This window comes from Nycticebus coucang, chromosome 6, assembly GCF_027406575.1.
Source record: "Nycticebus coucang isolate mNycCou1 chromosome 6, mNycCou1.pri, whole genome shotgun sequence".
Taxonomy (NCBI): domain Eukaryota; kingdom Metazoa; phylum Chordata; class Mammalia; order Primates; family Lorisidae; genus Nycticebus; species Nycticebus coucang.
In genome coordinates this window covers 73,958,738-73,979,341 of record NC_069785.1, presented here as the reverse complement: position 1 = coordinate 73,979,341, position 20,604 = coordinate 73,958,738, and the positions used below count along the sequence as shown (strand labels likewise).

The following is a 20,604-nucleotide window of genomic DNA, read 5'->3' as shown; positions in this document are numbered from 1 at the left end:
TGCCTTTGTTTCAGAAAGATGATAGTACAACATCTGGGCTTCCAAAATGAGATTAGGGAAGAGGTAGAGAATCTGAAAATCCCTGGGGTAAACTACCACATGAAATCCCTCAAAGTAACCAGGAGCTGTGGCATAATTTTAAAGAGAGAACATGAATTCTGAACTCGGGGGTAGGTCATGTCAGAAATAAGTATGGCCTAATCCTGGTAGTCATTTTTCTAGAATCCTGGAATCACAAGATGTTTGAAAAAAGTCTCTACCATGAATGGCAGAAACTACACTAGCAAAGAGGAAAAAGCAACTTGAAGAATATGAAGGTTATCTAAAGATAAGGACTCTAAAATGAAACACAAAACAAAAGTCTATCTTTAGGATACATAGACAGCTAAGAGAAATATTGATCCATGGTGGTTCTTAGAAATTATAATAGCAAAAATATTAAAAATTTAATTTGGGAGGGTTCTGTTTCTAATAATGGAAGGCTATGTTATTTGTATTAACTATCCCACTGTATTAAAATTTAAAACAGCTGACTAAAATTTACTAAAATATTTTTAAAGTATCAAAGACAAAACAAGGCAATAAGGAATTACAAGATCAAAGTAAAGTAAAAATGAGAATTCAAGAAGGTAAAAGAGCATAGAAGCCACATTTAACTTCGTGATGCTTGCCAATCATGGAAAACTAGGGCCTTTGTTCTGATTAAATAACAGAGAGATGGGGACAGAAATAAAATTCCAACAACTACAAAATGGAATTTTAAGCCCTGAACCTGGTTTAAGGTAGCCCCAGATAGGTAATGACTCTATTAGTAGACCTTAGCATATGAATGTTATGTTTCAATTAAACTTTAAAAAAAATACATAGCGGTGAAATAAAGATATTTTCACATTTACAAAACCTGAGAGTTCTCCAGCATAAAAGTAGCACTAACAATTTCTAAAGGCTATACAGTAGTTACAATAAAGCTTAAGAGCAAAAAACATGGTGAATATGTGAGGAACTCTAAATGATTAAAATAATGATAATATCTACTAGAATTTAAGTACATTGAATTAAAAGCCATATGAATAATGCCATATAGGTTTAAAATATGCAAATAAATAAATGTGATATATCATGTCAACACAAGGACAAAACCCGTATGATTATCTCAATAGGTACAGAAAAAATATTTGATAAAATGCAATATACCATCATGATAAAAAGTCTCAACAAGTTAAGCACAGAAGGAACACACCTACCTCAACACAATAAAGGGCACATACGACAAACCTACAGCTAACATCATACTGAATGGGGAAAAGTTGAAAGCCTTTCCTCTACGAACTAGAACAAGGCAAGGATGCTCACTTTTACCACTCCTATTCAACATAGTGCTGAGTGTTCTAGCCAGAGCAATCAGACAAGAGGAAGAAATAAAGAATATCCAAATGGAAAAGAGGAGGTCAATCTGCCCCTCTTTGAAGATGACATAATCTTACATAGAAAAACCTAAAGAGTCCACTAAAAACCTCTTAGAACTGATGAGTTCTATAATAGTAAATCATAAACAAGTTCAGTAAAGATGCAGGATATCAAATGAACATACAAAAATCAGGAGAGTTTCTATGCACTGATGATAAAAACTAGGCATAGTTTTAGAAAAAGAAATCAAGAAAGCAATCTCATTCAGAACGGCTACAAAAAATAGCTAGAAATAATACTTATCCAAGGAGGTGAAAGACTTTACAAAAACACTGCTGAAAGAAACTGAAGAGGACACAAGCAAATGGAAAGACATCCTACACTCATAGATTGGAAGAATTAATCTTATTAAGATGGCCATACTGCCCAGTGCAATATACAGATTCAATGCAATCCCTATCAAAATACCAGGGATATTCATCACAGAAAAAGAAAAAAAAAACCTAAAATTCACATGGAATCACAGAAGAAGTCAAAGCAATACTGAGCAAAACAAACAAAAGCTGGGGGCAGTTCACTACCTTGTCTCAAAATATACTATAAAACTCTAGTAACAAATCAGCAAGATATTGGTATAAAAACAGACATATAGACCACTGCTACAGACTAAAGAACCCAGAAATAAATCCACATATTCACAGTTGATTTTCAACAAAGGCACCAAGAATATACATTGTGGAAGGAGTATCTGTTCAATAAGTGATGCTGGGAAAACTAGATATCCATATGCACTAGGACAAAATGAAACCGTATCTCTCATCACATACAAAAGTCAATCAAAATGGATAAAGCCTTAAATGTAAGGCCAGTACTATACAACAACTAGAAGAAAATGCAGGGGCTGGGTGTGGTGGCTAATACCCTAATTCTAGCACTTTTGGGAAGTCTACGCAAGAGGATTACTTGAGGATGGGAGTTTAAGACTAATCTGAAGCAAAAGTGAGACACCATCTCTACAAAAAGCAGACAAATTAGCTGGACATGGGGGAGCATGCTTGTAGTTCCAGCTACTTAGGAGGATCATTTGAGCCTAGATGTCCAAGTTTACAGTGAGCAATAATGATGCCACTGCATGCTAGGCCAGGTGACAGTGTGAGACTTTGTCTGAAAAAAAAAAAAATAGGATAAATGTTTTAGGACATTGGACTAGGCAAAGATTTTATTGCTAAGACTTCAAAAGCATAGGCAACAAAAACCAAAACAGACAAATGGGGCTGCATTAAATTTAAAAGCTCCTATACCTCAAAACAAACAAGCAAACAAAACCAATCAACAAAGTGAAGAGACAACCTGTAGAATGGGAGAAAATATTTGTGAATATTCATTCAATAAGGGATAAATATCCAAAACACACAAGGATCTCAATAGCAGAAAAACAAACTATCTAATTAAAAAGCAGGCAAAGGTTCTGAATAAACATTTCTCAAAAGAAGATACACAAATGGCCAGCAGTCATAAGAAAAAATGCTCAATATTAGGGAAATGCAAATTAAACTATGAGATACCTCACCTCCAAAAGACAAAAAATAACAAATGCTGGCAAGGATGTGGAGAAAAGGGAACACTAATATATTGTTAGTGGAAATGTCAATTAATATAGCCATTATGAGGAAAAATGTGGAAGTTCCTCAAAAAACTAAAAATAGAACTACTATATGATGTAGCAATATCACTACTGTGTGTTTAGCCAAAGGAAAGAAAATCAGTTTTATCAAGAGGATATCTGCACCTTTATGTTTACTGCAGCAATATTCACATAGTTAAGATACAGAATCGATCTAAATTTCAACCAAGTGCAGGAATAAAGAAAATGTGGTATGCATATATACATATATATACAAACAATGAAATACTTTTCAACCATGAAGAATGAAATTCTTCTATGAAATTGCATGTGGCAATATCGTTGAGCTTAAAGGACATTGCAAAATAAGTGAGGCACAGAAAGATACATACCACATGTTCTCATTCATATGTGTGACCTAAAAAAAATGACCTAAGGGAAATAGAGTAGAAATTGTGTGTAGTAGAGGCTGGGAAGGGTAGAGGAGGAGAATGGGACGAGAAGAGGTTGGTTAACAGATACAAAATTCCAGCTGGATAGGAGAAATGAGTTCTGGTGTTCTGTAGCACCATGTGGTAAGTAGGGTTAACTATAATTTATTGTATTTTTTCAAAAACCTAGAAGAGAACCACTTTGAAAGTTCACATAACAAAGAAATGATAAACAGTTGAGGCAATGGAATTCTTATTACCTTGATTTGATCATTACACATTGTGTATACATATCGAAATATCACTTTGTATCCCATAAACACGTACAATTATTATGTGTTGACTGAAAATAAAAGGAAAAAAATAAGGCCATATTTACAAAAAAAGAGGTGAGGTAGTGGAGTTAAAGTGTTCTAAAGTTCTTATATTTTCCAAAAGGATTTTAAAGATATTAACTTTAGAAATCAATGTTAATCAATGAGAAGATAAGGATCAATGTTGTAAGCTCTGGGGAAATCATTTAAAAATAGAAATGGAGTGTACGACTTCTAAATGCATAGATAGAAAATACATGGTTAAGAAATAACCAGTAATTCAGAAGAAAGCAACTGACGATAAAAGACAAAAGGAAACATGGGATAGATGAGACAAGTAAAAGCACAAATTAAAATGAATAATTTAAAGTTAACGTGAAACTATAAAAATACTGGAAGAGAGTGCAGGGAAAACACTTGAAGGAATTGGCCTGGGAGAATATTTTATGAGGAGGACCCCTCGGGCAATTGAAGCAACACCAAAAATACATTACTAGGATCTGATCAAACTAAAAAGCTTTTGCACAGCCAAGAGCACAGTAAGTAAAGCAAACAGACAACCTTCAGAATGGGAGAAGATTTTTGCAGGTTATGCTTTCGACAAAGGTCTGATAACTAGAATCCACAGAGAACTCAAACTAATCAATAAAAAAAGAATAAATAACTCCATTTCTGTGTGGGCAAGAGACTTCAACAGAAATTTCTCTGATGAGGACAGGTGCCATGGCCAACAAAAACATGAAAAAATGCTCATCATCCTTAATCATCAGAGAAATGCAAATCAAAACCACTTTGAGATATCATCTAACTCCCGTAAGATTAGCCCACATCACAAAATCCCAAAACTACAGATATTGGCATGGATGCAGAGAGAAGGGAACACTTCTACACTGCTGGTGGGAATGCAAGCTAATACGACCTTTTTGGAAAGTAGTTTGGAGAACACTCAAGGAACTCAAAGTAGACCGTAAAACTACCGTTCGATCCTGCAATTCCTCTACTAGGTATATACCCAGATGATCAAAAATTATTTTACAACAAAGACATTTGCACCAGAATGTTTATTGCAGCCCAATTCATAATTGTCAAGACATGAAAAAAGCCCAAGTGCCCATCGACCCACGAATGGATTAACAAATTGTGGTATATGTACACCATGGAATACTATGTAGCCATAAAAAAGATAAGAGAAGTCACATCTTTTATGTTTACCTGAATGGAGCTGGAACATATTCTTCTTAGTAAAGTATCTCAAGAATGGGAAAAAAACGTATCCAATGTGCTCAATACTACTATGAAATCAATATATACCCACCTACACACTCATATGAATGGCAAAACATAACTATGGTCCAGAAAGTAGGAGGGAAGAGGAGAGAGAGAGGAGGGAAGGGGAGATACGGGAGGAGGGAGGGTATTTTGGGGACCTCACCTAATGTGCATGATACAATGATACATTTCAAAACTATTAAGAAATAAGTTATAATTGTGATGGATGTGTTACTTAGTTCAATGTGAGCATTTCACATTGTATATCGAAGCAGTATCCTGAACCCTATAAATGCATCAATGTACAAAGTTTTGATTTAGTGAAAAATAATTTTAAAAAATAAAATGAATAATTTAAACTCAGTGGGTTTTATAATATTTTAAATGTAAATAAACCAATTCTATCTGTTAAAAGTCTATGTTGATAAGAGAAGGAAAGCAAGGGTATCCAAATGGGGAAATAATAGGTCAGACTACTGCTCTTTATTGGTATCATCTTATACATGTATCTAGAAACCCCCAAAGATTCTGCCAACAGACTTCTGGAATTGATAAATAAATTCAGCAAAGTCTCAGGTTACAAAGTCAATGTATACAAATCAGTAGCATTCCTATACACCAACAACAGTCACCCTAAGAAGCAAACCAGAGACTCAATACCCCTCAGAACAGCAACAAGGAAAATAAAATACCTCATACTATATTTAACTAAGGAGGTGAAAGACTCCTAAAGGGATAACTATGAAACACTGAAGAAGGAAATGGCAGAGGATGTTAACAGATGGAAAAATATATCATGCTCATGGATCAGCAGAATCTACATTGCTAAAATGTCTATACTACCCAAAGTGATTTACAAAGTCAATGCAATCCTCACTAAAATACCATGTCATTTTTGGGAGATCCAGAAAAAATAATTCTATGTTTCACATGGAACCAGAAAGGATCCGGTATAGCCAAAGCAATCTTAAGGAAAAAGAACAGATCAGGAGGCTTCAATTTACCAGACTTCAAGCTATACTATATGGTTATAGCAACCAAAACAACATGGTACTGGCACAAGAACAGAGACATGCATCAGTGGGTCAGAACAGAGAACCTAGTTATAAAACCATCCTCACATTGCCATCTGATATTTGACAAAGCAAACAAAAACATACACCGGGCAAAAGAATACATATTCAATAAATGGTGCCGGGAAAATTGGACAGCCACATGTAGAAGATTGAAACAGGATCCACACCATTTACCACCATGAAAGTTAACTGGAATACTATTCAGCTATTAAAAAAAATGGAGACTTTACATCCTTCGTATTAACCTGGATGGACGTGGAAGACATTATTCTTAGTAAAGCATCACAAGAATGGAGAAGCATGAATCCTATGTACTCAATTTTGATATGAGGACAATTAATGACAATTAAGGTTATGGGGGGGAGGAAAAGCAGAAAGAGGGACGGAGGGAGGGGGGTGGGGCCTTGGTGTGTGTCACACTTTATGGGGGCAAGACATGATTGCAAGAGGGACTTTACCTAACAATTGCAATCAGTGTAACCTGGCTTATTGTACCCTCAATGAATCCCCAACAATAAAAAAAAAATAAAATTAAAAAAAAAAAAAAAAGAAATAGCAGGCGCCTGTAGTCACAGAGACTTGGGTGGCTGAGGCAAGGGGATTACTTGAGCCCAAGTGTTGGAGGTTGCTGTGAGCTGTGACAAGAGAGACAAAGGCAAACTGTCTCCAAAAAAAAAAAAAAAAAATTGATGAATTAGCATTTATCTTAATTATTCAGAAGTGTTGTATCTAGGGCATATATGAACATATACAAATCAATAATCAATAATAGAAAGACAATTCTTTTTCACAAAAGATGATATAAAATAATGACTGACAAGCACATAAAAATGTGATCAACATCATTAGACATCAAGAAAAATAAAGCAACAATGAGACAGCTGAAAAGGCCACAGGACAATAGATGAAGATCTTAAAATGTTCACAACAACAAATGTTGGCAAATATATGGAGCTTCTAGAACTCTCTATACATTGCTGAACTACTTTGATAAAATATATGGTAGTTTCTTATAAAGTTAAACTTAATATAATACTTTTCTGACCCAACAGCTCCACTACCGAAAAGTATTTGTACAAAAATATCTTTATCCATAAGAACCCCAGCTTGGAAACATTAATGGACAGATAAACAAATTGTGATATCTTTATACTGAGCAATAAAAATAATGAATTACTGATAAATGCAACAAGGGTGGGTGATTCTCAAAAACATCATGTTGGGTACAAGAAGACAGACACAAGAGTACCTACTGTATGGTTTCATTTGTAGAAAATTTCAGAACAGACAAAATTCATTAATAGTGAAAGAAATTAGAACAATAGTTGCAACAGGTGAGGGGCAGGGATTGACCAAAATAACAAAGTGATGAAAATGTTTTATATCTTAATTATATGTTTCAAATTCATCAAATTATACACTTAAGCGCATTTAATTTCATTCATAAAATGGTAAATTATGCAGAATTTACCCTTAAAAAAATTCTTGAACACTCTCCTCTCTGCACAAAAACCACTTTCAAACACACACACACACACACACACACACACTTACTTTAATGTATTAGATTGCAAAAAATGCAAATCCTACCTGCTAGTGAATATGTGGAACTTGTATCTGCTTGTGGGGGTGCAAACTGATACATATCATTTTAAAAATGTCAATTTGACAATAATACAGCCAAATGTGTGGGTATGGCCCAGCAATTCCACTATTAATTGTATACTCATCAAACACACATGTGAACGGGTATATTCAAAGCGGCAGTTGTCTGTACTTGTTTTAAACTAGACATTTCTCAATGCCCACCAATGGAAAACAAATACCTATATTGTGCATTGGCCATATGTCATGTATCAAATACCCGTGAAAATGAAAGAAGCAGAACTCCTCTCTCCTCTCCTATCGACGAAGATAATCCTCAGAAACATAATAGTGAGTGAAAGAATTATTCAGAAAAATACATACCACATGATACCATTTAATAAAATACGTATGAAAACATGAATGTATAAGCATAAAATTCAGGATGGTGGTCACATGTATGGAGGCAAAAGGGCACCATCTCTATTTATAATGTTTTATTTTAAAAATATGAAGCAAATGTGGAAGAATATTAAGACATGTTATGCTTGGTGGTGGATCCAGGGTATTTATTTGAAATACTCTGCTATAGGCATTACTGCATGTTGAGATATTTCAAGATAAACAAAGAAAAGAAGTTAACTCTGATGGTTCAGGCTTAGAGGGACTGGTGTAAGGAATTAATAAATAGTTTCATTGTCTCCTGAAGAGAAACGGCAAACTATTCCCCTCCCCAAGGAATGAATTTATGTTTTAGGAGTCATTTAATCTTTGGAGCTTTAAATATACTTTAACTTGTTCCATAAAGGATTTGAGGTAGCTTGCAACAAAAGACACCTACAATGAACCACGAAAACATAAACATAAGTAGAAATTCAGGATCAAAGATAACAAATATTCCATCGATACTGCTGAACTATAGTGTCTGATCAAGTTTCAAACTTGGCTCTGAACTTTCTTGGCAACAATAACCACTCCATCTCCAGCTGACCCATAAAACCAGGTTACACAAACTAACCTTTGTTCTTCAAGGTTTAAATGTAGTATTTTCCTGAGCAGTCTCTTTTTATTCTATTTTGCATATTGCCTTGCTGACTACCCAGGTTCATTCATGCCCACCCCCTCCTCTTCGCTTCATTTCTTTCATCCCTTCTTTTCCTCCCTCCTTCCTTTTTTTTTTGTTTCCTTCAAGAATATCTTATCAAACTGTGAGCTGAGAAAACAAGTCAGGTTTGCCTAAAGAGGAGGTAAAGAGGACATGTTTTGGTCTGTCAACAAATTGTTAATGATAGATGAGCATGGAATCAAAACATGGAAAAAATATAGGTAAATTGTTATTTATTGCCCAAATAAGCGTAATAAAAAGTGAACCAAATCATGTGGAAAACAGCAGAAGACTCGACAACAGAGAAACACAGATGAATTAAACATCAAAATTAAAAGACAAATACACTATGACAATCATTTAACAAGTGACAGGTTTATTTTCTTAAATATAAAGATAACATAAACAAGTACTGCTATATGCCAATGACTCCAAGTTTTATAATTCTAGCCCAATCCACACTTCTCTCTTCAACGCCCAACTCGTATATCTATACCTACTTCACACCTGCACTTGGAAACTTAACCATTATCTCAAACCCAACGTATAAAAGATGGCATTCCTCTTCTTCCTCTTCAAAGACCCTCCATCAACAGCTTGCTCCCATCTCAGTTGATTGGCAACTCCATATTTTCAGGTGCTCAAGCCAAAAACCGTGGGATCATCAATGACTTCTGTCTTTCATACCCCCACACCCACTCTGTCAGTAAATCTTGTTGGCTCCATCTTTAAAATACTCCACAAATCCAATTCCTTCCTGACACCTCTGCTGCTCTCTTTGCTCTGAATCACTATTATCTTCTGCCGGTATTAGTGCAGCACCCTCATACCCGGCCCCAATTTGATTATTGTTCTGGTCTCCTCAGGTTGATTTTCTACCCATTATTAGTATGAATCCAGCAATATTCTTATACTTTTACTAAATACATTACTAAAAATATATGTAACCTGTGTACTTACACATTTCACATTAGTGGTTAGACTGTCCTTATTAATGTTCTGGCGTGTGCTGTACCTGTGCACATATCTGAGAAATTCTCATTTTTTACTTGCCATTCTTCAGCATAAGAGCAACACACGAAAGCAAATCAGGAAAGACTACGGGCATCACAATTTTTCCCAGATGTCAGATTTTTAAGACTGACAGTGAATTCAGGTCCTGTCTGCTACTTATGGACTGAAATATCTTTGGGTGAGTTTTTTAACCTCTCTATGCCTCAGTTTCCTAATGTTCAGATGGGGATAACTCATGCATCTAACACAGTACTAGCAGATTAAGTGAAATGCATACAAAGACCTTGTAACAGTGCACAACACTTCTCAATGAATCTTTGTTCTGGTTATTGTGACTCAGTGAGGACTGTATGAATCCCAGGGTAGTCCCTGCCCTGATCTGGAATAGGTCGGGAGCAGGGTAGGGCTGCACTCTTAACAAATCAGGCTTTGATGTTGGTGGAATGAAGCTCAGGAATTGGGGATCTGATACCAGCAGCATCCTCAGACTCATCAGCACAACTAGCCTCAGATCCACCAGCACACTTAGTCACCCACGCCAGATCTAGCAGCACAACTTACCTATCCAGCTGCTGAACCAGAACATAGAGTACAGTATCTTCCTACACAGGGGTTACTGAATGTTTTTGCTTTTGAGGCAACCACAATTTGTTTCTCTTTGAGATATTTTTTATGAAAATTGCAATCCTTCAGCACACACTAGCTTAGAGAGTCTGACTGTGGGATGGTGAAAACCCTGGAAAACCTTCTCTGAAAACCCTGGAAAATCGCCGGGCGCGGTGGCTCACGCCTGTAATCCCAGCACTGTGGGAGGTTGAGGAGGGAAAATCGCTTGAGCTCAGGAGTTCGAGACTCGCCTGAGCGACAGTGAGACCCCGACTCGTGAAAAAAATGGAAAAACCCAGCCGGGCGCCTCGGCGAGCGCCTGTAATCCCAGCAGCTTCCGGAGGCTGAGGCAGCGGGGTGCCCGCAGCCCAGTCTGAGGTTGTGGTGAGCTACCACGCCCACTGCACCCTGCTCAGGGGCATAGGGTGGGACCCTGTCTCAACAACAAAAAAAAAAACCTTGGAAAATCCCAAACAGAAAGGACAAAGTTCCATGGATCACCACTCATTCACAGCATAGGACCCTCACTTGATCCCAAACCCAGTTTCTCTTAATCTTTTTTTTTTTTTTTGCTGGGGCTGGGCTTGAAGTCCCTACCCCCAGCCACAGGCACTGCCCTTTCTCTTATCCTTTTATGTAGGGATTATCCTTCCCCAGGAACTCCAATAAGCAAAATGAATTTAAAGGATAGAACCAGATGGGAAGACACAACCTTTGGGAGTTTGGGACCAGATAAAATAAGGATTCAAGAAGTAGAAATCAGTATGCGATAGTGGGGGCAGACAAGAAGGAACTCATGTAGGAAGGAAGGAGAGAACAAAGGTGAGGAGTAAGGAAATCTGGTTTCAGGAAAGAGAGAAATTTTGTTACAAGGCCTGAAGCAGGAAGTCTAGGTAGAGCCAGCAGTGGCTGGGCAGGCTTGCTGCCTATTCACTGAGTGCTAACCTAGGGTTCCTCAATCTCCTAGAACGACTGGGCCAAGAATGCACCTTAGAGTCAAGGATCTATCAGCAGGAATGGTTGGGGTTGGGAAGGAGAGGCAGAATGCAGGAAGATGGACAGAGGCTTTTTACTAAACAGCTAAGCCATTCACCTGTATATAGAGTAAGCAACAGTTACACTCCTGAGGAATCACAAGTGTTTAGGTCTTTCTTCATTACTAGCAGTCCACCAAGATATTCTTGGTTCTCCTCTCTGAGGAATCACAAGGTTTTATGTCTTTCCTCATTACTAGCCGTCCACCAAGATATTCTTGGTTCTCCTCTCTGAGGAATCACAAGGTTTTATGTCTTTCCTCATTACTAGCAGTCCACCAAGATATTCTTGGTTCTCCTCTCAACATCACCCTCACACTGGGATCTCCTTTTGATGCCAAACAGATAAAAACCCTAGGAGATCACTGTTTACTGGATGACAAATGGTCCCTATACTTCAAATTGGAGAGACTGAAGGATCAAAAACAATGTGACTAGTTCTTCTTGTCCTAGGGCACCAACCCTATGGTTCAACCTGCATCCAAAATAATAATAATAGCTCCAGTTTTTGTGTTTACTGTGTGCCAGGCATTAGGAGAAATGCTTTATATACATATCTCATTTGATTCTCAGCCAACAACATTCTGTAGTAGATGCCATAGGAGGAGACTGAGGTTCAGATGGGTCACAAGCTGGTAAGCTGGTAGCTTAAGTACCAACATGTCAACCTAGGAAGTGTGACTTAAAAGGCCATGTTCAGAAAAATTATATTAATCTACTAAGTTGAACACTTCTGGGGGAAAGGTAACCAAGAGATCTTAAGGGTGTGGGTCTTTCTTAGAACCATAATAGCAGCTTACCCAGCTTCCTTCCAAGTGTTTCGTCATGACTTTGCTGTCCTTATCTCTATTCTTGTTTACCCACATCCTGGTGATCCTGCGGACATAATAGCTTCTAGGTAAAATCTGAGCAAATTGGAAAATTTCTATTTGTTGACTTCTAAGGTTGATCTTGTGAAATTATATATTCTCTAGCCTTGGTAATAGTTTGCCACCATCCTTCTCATCAGCATGAATTGAACCAAACCCTTCTGCATCTTGTTTACTAAATGAAAACCTTTTTTTTTTTTTTTTTTTTAGCAGTTTTTGGCCAGGGCTGGGTTTTGAACCCGCCACCTCCGGCCTATGGGGCTGGTGCCCTACTCCTTTGAGCCACAGGCGCTGCCCGTGGAAACCTTTCTTTCACAAATGTATCTCTAATACTTTGGAGGCACAGGTACACATGCACACCTATGAAAGAGCCCCAGAGTGACTAAGAATGGAAGGAAATAACTTTCTGAGGAGACCTACTGATTTTTACACCCACTCAGGATCCTTTAAAACAAAGCATTTTTTCTACCTCAGTTTTGACTCATTTCATATTCTATGCCCACAGTGACTCCCAGGGCCTCCTGTGTTGCCCTGAGGATGTATCCCTAGCAGAATGGGGTCTCCTCCCATATAGGTGTGTAACAGGGATCTTACACAACTACGGAACAGCATATAATAAATATAACAATTCTCACTAGTTAAGAAGGCAAATGTATTTTTTTTTACTAATTTATGGATAAGTTTATTCTTCACTTATAAAAAAGAACATATTTTTGGCTTTTACAACATGACATAAAATAAAAAGATGAATAACTAAAAACCATCAGCTGAAAAGTAGGCAGAAGCAACTCATTCTGAATCTTCAGCAAATACTATGTGCTTTGGGCTATAGCAGGGGCACCGATCCAAGCAAGGATGGCAGATGCAGTGCCAAGCCGTCTCTAAAGACTGCTTAGTCTCAAAAGGTTGTTTGGTCTTCACATATAGAAAGTTAATCCTCTCTTTCTCCTGCTTTAACTATGAGAACAGTGGGCAATACATGCTTTGATGCTAGACTTTCTAGTTTGTAGGACAGTGTTGTTTTAACATGTATAACCTGCATATTTTTAGCCTTCAAACAATAAAGCTGCCCAAATCAGCTATAACTAAAAGCTATTTTTATTTTTGGTCAGTTATCTGCTGCAGGCAGAACTTCATATAGGAATTTTTATTGCGGATTTCTCTGACTGCATCCCTAACAAGCTCAATGAACATCTGTGGCCAAAGCTTCTGCAAAGCTTCATTTTTCATGTTGATTTCCGTGGCTTCCTTCACAAGGTCCTCTATATACATCTTGCAGAATTTCTTTTTTTCCTTTATTTCCTGTTAGGAAAAAGAAAAGTTGACATTGAATCATAACTAATCCAAAAGGCAAAGCAACAATTAGCTGAACCACAGAACCTGAAATTTTATGCTGCTTCCCCACCCCTCCCGGCAGGAATTCTTTCCTAGCCACTCCTGTCAGAGAGCTCTGCTCAAGTACAGATAGCAAGAAGGAGCTCCCTACTTCCCAGCCCACTCCCACTTTTGTCAGACAGCTCTATTAGAAATGTGTTTCTTTATTGGTATTGCTGCATCATAACTACGATTTCTCCTATCGCACTTCAGGTAGTTTAGCTCACACAAGTCAGCTGAATGCACAGACTCAAGGTTTCCCATGGTAAATGTATTAGGGTACTGAAAATGATCATTTTAATTGGTATGAGGTGAGTTAATATCTATATAACATGACAAATCCTATACTCTGAATTTACTCTCTATTATAGGAAAGCATAAAATGGAAAGCATAAAATAGATACTTACACTAACTTATGTGGCCTAGGCCATTTGGACAAAGTTGGGGAAAAGTATGTAAGAAAGAAGAAGAAATATATATGAGCCTAGGATGTGGCCTTCTAAAGAAACAGGACTCCCATTCAATTTCTGAGTCTGACAATCTGCAAAAGAAAAACCTGCTTCTAAACAAAACAGGGGAAATTTGGGCCCAGAGACTGACTATTCAGGCATTGGGCCCTAATTTCATCACAGAGGTTAAAACAAAGTCATTTTGTTTAATGTAAGAATTTGACATTATTTGAGGTATTGATACTTTTGGAGAATATTAAGGCATGATCATGGAAGGTGTCATAATACATATGGAAAAATCAATTTGACACATTAGATAATCAGAATTATAAGGAAAGTAATTCACATACATGAAGGAGGAAAGAAATAATAAATGTCAATGGGAAAATACACATGCACAGACTCATGGTTTCCAGTGCATACATTTAACTACTTGGAAAATGATCCATTTAAACCTTTAACTCAAATCAAAACAACAGAATAATTTCAAGATGAACTAAAATAGTTTAATTTAAAATATCACAGATATTACTTTATTATCATTTTTAATTTCAGATACATGTTCGTGTTTGTTAGGTAAAATCCCTACTGTAGTTGTGCCCCTCGTCCAGGAGGTGTGCCATGTACCCTTACATTGTTAGGTGTGAGCACACAATTCCCCTGCCTCTTCCCTCCTCCGCTATTCCTCCTACTGAATTTAATAGAGTTTTTCTCTTGTGTGGGCACGTATTTGTTTGTCTACTGGCTTCATGTTAGTATTGAGTACATTGGATACTTGGTTTTCCAACGATACTTTACTTGTGATACTTTGCTAAGGAGAATTTTCTCCAGCTCCATTCAGGTTAATACAAAAAACATAAAGCCCCCATCCTTTTTATGACTGAATAGTATTCCATGGTAAACATATACCACAGTTTATTAATCCATTCATGGGTTGATGTGTGATTAAAATTACACCTACTAAGATTTGTAATAACAAGAAAAATGCTTATAGAATTGTGTGAAAAAATGAAAATGCAAAACAAAATTTTGATAGCGTTTGGGCTGGCTCTATGAATGTATGCATCAAAACTCAGCAATTGTATGCCTAAATTTATATTTCAGTATATTAATTTTACCTCAAAATTATATCAAATACTAAACTCTAATTAATTTTATGCATGCTGACTTATTTTGGGAGAAGCTTACCAATGTCTGCGATTACTTCAAAATGGATTTTAACAATCCCAAGGTGTACTGATGGACAGATAGAGGGATGGACAGATACGAAGACACGTAACAAAGCAAGTATACGACGTGGTATGATGCTGACAGTATGACGTAGGTTTTGGGACTATGGGTGTTTGTTGTAAAATTCTTCAACTTTACTGTATGTTTGAAATTGTTATTAAAAATAACAAAAGAACACATAGAAACTATTAAAGAAAATATACTGAAGTGTCATTAAGATTGTCTTTATATTGTGAGACAATGAGTGTGCTTTCCTCCTTTTTTCTATTTTTCCTTGTCCAAGAGTTTATGATTTTGAAAATATATTCCTGACTAATTAATGTAAGTTAATAATGAGTCGACATTGTACTACTGTCCCTAACGGAGGCGTATTTGGGGAATTTTCTTATGATTTACAAGACATCTCTAAATAACCACTCCCCATCCATGGGTCAACATCCTGATATGTAAGGAGTTCATGTGCTAAAGCAGCAAGTCGTAGATTGACCTTTTGTGCAGATTTTGACATGATAAACAACAGATCTTTCCAGCTTACTATTTCTCTGATGAACATAACTTCTACTCTGACCACACTTAGTCTGGGACTTAGGGACCTACACTAAGTTAGCATGTCAATGAAAACAGCATTCAGCTGTTCCCTTATTATTCTCAGTAAATCTGAGCTACATAGGGACCCCCGAGAAGAATAACGAGTGTGAATCACTGGAGATCAGTAACTAAAATGAGCAATATTTTACAACAAGCAATGTATTTATACAAGTAGAAGGCACAGGCCATATTTTTAGTTGAGTGCTTCTCTTACAGATTTCTAAGTTTTTAAAAATAGGATTTGAATAAAAAAAGGCAAAGTTCTATGATTAAGATGAAGATTATTATAATTTAGAAATAATAAAAATTAAAAGAATGAAATGTATTTTGTTAAATCACTTATACATAATGCCAATTAAAATAAACATTTCGTAATTGACATAGTATCATTTTTAGTGTTTTTAAATTTCCTGTCATAGTTTCTTCTACTATTTCTCTATGAATATGTTGATACAGAATTATATTTGCTATAATAATCCTTAATTTTGTATTGTGTTTGAAAGACGCATTTTTGCTCTATCATTTTTCCTCTCCTCTAAGCCAATTGCTCTGTACCCCCCTGCAGTATACCCTATAACTACTCAGGTCTCTGCCAGGACAACTCACTCTGCCTGTCCAGAATGATCCCATTAAGAGCACATGAGATGCGTCTCTTGCCTTGACCCATCAACGAATTGTGGCTTTTTGAATAATGCTATTTCCATTCTCAAATGCTTTTATCATATGGTTATTTCTTTTTATCCCACACTATCTCTGTTACATTCATAAGGCAAGTATTTTACAAGTTCAATCCTGATGAAATGAACTCCATACAATATTGTTTATATTATTTCGTTGAACTAGAATTTGTTATGAAGATGGTTTGGGAAAAAAAGTAGATCAGGCTGGGTGCAGTGGCTCACGCCTGTAATCCTAACACTCTGGGAGGCCAAGATGGGTGGATTGCCTGAGCTCACAGGTTTGAGACCAGCCTGATCAAGAGCTAAACTCTGTCTAAAAATAGCTGTGCATTGTGGTGGGTGCCTATAGTCCCACCTACCTGGGAGGCTGAGGCAAGAGATCACTTGAGCCCAAGAGTTTGATGTTGCTGTGAGCTATGACACCACAGCACTCTACTGAGGGCGACAAAGTGAGACTCTGTCTCAAAAAAAAAAAAAAGGTAGGTCAATAGTGAAGTTCGTTATAGACCAATTTTAACTACAATAATATTGTATTAGGATTGAATTCATATCCCCATTTATAACTGAGAAACAAGATCTATAGAGGTTGAGAGATTTGCTCTAGATTAAACATCACCTATTAATATTTTCTTAGAGAATAATCTAGTTCTTGAGGAACTGTCAGTCTACTTGGGAGATGGTTTACACATATAAAAAGCCAAGTAAAAAAACAGTAAATAAATGCTGAATGAAATATTCAGGCAACAAATATAATTCATGTTCAGAGAAGAGAAAGCCCTTTGCATTGAGGTGGTCAAGAAGACTTCAAAAAGCATCATGATAAACTGTGAAAGAATCCAAGGTCAGCAATCAGGTCTCAAGTTTTACAGACAGCCCATTCAATAATTCATTGTGAACCTGAGTAATTCACCTGAGTTTCTGGTTTTCATCATCTGCCTAAGATGGGGATGGGAAACCTTTTCAAGTTGGAAGGCTGCCATCAATCTAGCTATAATCAAATAAGGCTGTATGCAAGAAACTTTAATTAGATATACTTTAAAATGTACATTATATTGTAAAAATTGAACTATTACGTACTTAATTTCAACAAATGAAAACTATTTGTTAATGTTAAAGTTAAATGACCTTTTAATAACTTTGTGGTGTCTGCTTTTTGTTGGGAAGTATTTGAATAGTTAGTTGCAACATGGAGGTCCAGTTTCAGTTGATCCTCTAGATGGGTATCAGTCATTTGTGACCTTAAGAGTGCCTTGATTTGGATTAGGTAGAAGAATATAGATTCATAGTGATAAGTGGTTGAAAAGAAAGAATTTTGGGGGCATGTTGCTGAAGGCGTGGGTATTCTACTGCAGTTTTTCCATATTTTGATTGGATCTTTCTTTAGCATCAAATAACGACTTTAAAATGTCATCTACTGAGAGCTCAATCAACTCTGTTTTTCTTTGAGAGTCACGTCATGATTCTCAAAGTCAGTGAACCTTTCATTGCATTCTCCAATTAATGGATTTGTAACAGCTGCATATTCTTCAAATGATTTGCATATACCATCTTGCTCATCAATGCCCTTTACTAACTGGGTACAATGTTCATTAAAAATTTCCTTTTGGAGAAGTCCTTTGAAAAAAGCTTTTTCAAAATGCTTGGATTTTTTTTTTTTTGGCCACATATAGACTTAGTTTTACCTCACAAAAGAAATATTGAAGTCATTTTGAGTTGACATATCACACAGAGATGCATTTCTATAGAAATCTTCTTTTAATAGTTCTGATTGCTGATTCTGTTCTTCATAAAATTTAACTACCCTGTTCTCTTGGAGATAAAATGTTGGCTAGCTCCTGTGCTTGTGATAGCCAATGTACTTTAGAATGACACTGCAAATCCACACTGCATACCTCATCTTTCAACCTGGTTAACAGAATGCTGTGCTGCATCTGCACCAATATGGTTAATAATACTTATAACTTGTTGCAAGGGTCACTTAAAATAGCTTTAGCACAGAGATTTTGCTGATGCAAGATACAGTGAAAAGAAGTAAGAGCATCTGAATCTGTAAATATTTTTTTTTAATCTGTGCAATAAAACCCTTCGTGTTTTCCTGTCATGAGAGGTGCATCATCTTTACATACACTCACAAATTTACCAAATTCAGTCCAACTCCGTAACATTGAACTTGGAAGTTTTTGGAGATACCTGTTTCCCATGTTCTGTTTGCAAGAGTGCCCAAAGTGAGTAACTCTTCATAGCATGGAAAATCTTCTGTTATGACTCAAATGCAAATGAAGTACAAAACCTGCACCAAGCCAATAGTATCAATCGATTTATCCAAAGCAAAAGAATAACATATTAACATATTTTCTTTGTGAAGTGTGGCATGGAGTTTTTCCATTAAGTTAAAGGCTAAATCCTGCTGCCAACCAGTTGTGGTTCTCCTTGAAAGAGGCAGTTCTTTGTACTTTGAAATGTTGTCAGGGTCTAAACATCCTACAATTTCAACAATGCATTCTTCCACAATTTCTACATAACTGAATGGCTTCCCTTTCCCCGCCAAGCACATCAGCTACTTTGTAAGTTGCTTCCATAGCATTATTTCCATTTTTTCTTGAAAAAATTGTCTTCATGGCAGTTCGTGTGTACCTCAGCCGGGAAGGACGCGCTGAGGTTGGCATACCCATCAAGGACAGTAACTACCATGCTTCCAGTGCTTTGGCCAAACCTCAGACGTGTGGCCTCTTGGCCAGGCACCTACGGATTCATATTGTTGGAGCATTTGTTGTATCCTGGGGTTTGCAGCTTACTATAAGTTTGCTAAGGCTGAACCAAGAAACAAGGCATACGCAGATTTCTACAGAAATTATGATTCTATGAAAGATTTTGAGGAGAAGAGGAAGGCTAGTATCTTTCAGAGTATAAAGTGATTTTGGAATATAAAGAATTTCTTTGGGATGATTTACATAGATGTTTATCACTGACCCGTGTTCCTGAGCTATGAATAGGAGTGATAAATAAACCATTAATAAATTTTAAAAAATTGTCTTCACTTTTGCTTTTCATCTTCTAATTTCTGCAATACAACCTTTCATGACTCTTCCTCTAATCTAAAACATTTGTGGTCCTTATGAGTATTATAATGCTGATGAGCACTGGATTTCATTAATGTTGGTATTACAGTATTAGAAAGAAAGAAAATAATCTTATCTTTAGCAGAAACAAGATAATACTGCAATTCTCGATCTTAAATAATCTGTTTTCTTCTATGTTTCTTCATTGACATGATGGCTGCTAAGCAGACAATTAGAAATGCAGCTATTCACAAATTCCACTTTGAACAGAAACACAGTGCAACATTGTTGGAAGCTGAAAACAGATTGGCTGTTACTCTACCCCCACAAACTCTCACCAACCAGCCTTGTGCAGTAGTGGCACCTTGCAGGTGGGGGAAGTTAGAACCATCAATTTAGCCCTTGTGGCTTACTAATGCTCTAATTGTACCAGCTAGGAGGATTACTTTGTTGAAACTTACTTTATTCTTTGGTATTTTAAATATGTTCATTTTAAAAATAAAAATTAAAAAGATAAACAAAAATGTATTAATAAAAGTAAAAGAACGAGTTCTGTAAAATTTGGATCAGTCAAAAGGCTGCATTTAAGACTAAGAAGGCCACAGGTCCCTACCCCTGGTCTAAGAAGAGGATTAGATTCTTTAAAGTTTCTTTCAGCACTTTGACTTTATGTCCCTCTTAAATCTTTTTTAGATGAACAACTACCAAGTGACAGAATTATAACATGTATAATGAAAGGGTCTGCTTGACCTGATTTGTAGGGAACTCACCTCAATTAATTTTCTCAAAAACACAGGATGGATGTACAGAAGAGGGAGACTGAGCACTTTGTGCTGCATGATTTAAGTATTTTTCAAGATGTGGGGAGCGTGGTAAGTGGAGGAATGCTG

At 36.6% G+C, this 20,604-nt stretch overlaps 1 protein-coding gene across 6 annotated transcripts in view; it reads right to left on the bottom strand.

The window, feature by feature from the left end:
- Positions 1-13,408: 13,408 nt before the first annotated feature.
- The window catches only part of LRRC49 (leucine rich repeat containing 49), a 164,002-nt gene continuing 156,806 nt past the window's right edge, over positions 13,409-20,604 (bottom strand). For all 6 annotated transcript variants that reach the window (XM_053594799.1, XM_053594800.1, XM_053594802.1 and 3 more), the window contains one exon: positions 13,409-13,635. In XM_053594799.1, the coding sequence (XP_053450774.1) occupies positions 13,432-13,635 (204 nt within the window). In that variant the 3' untranslated portion in view covers positions 13,409-13,431. The remainder of the gene's footprint in view (positions 13,636-20,604) is intronic.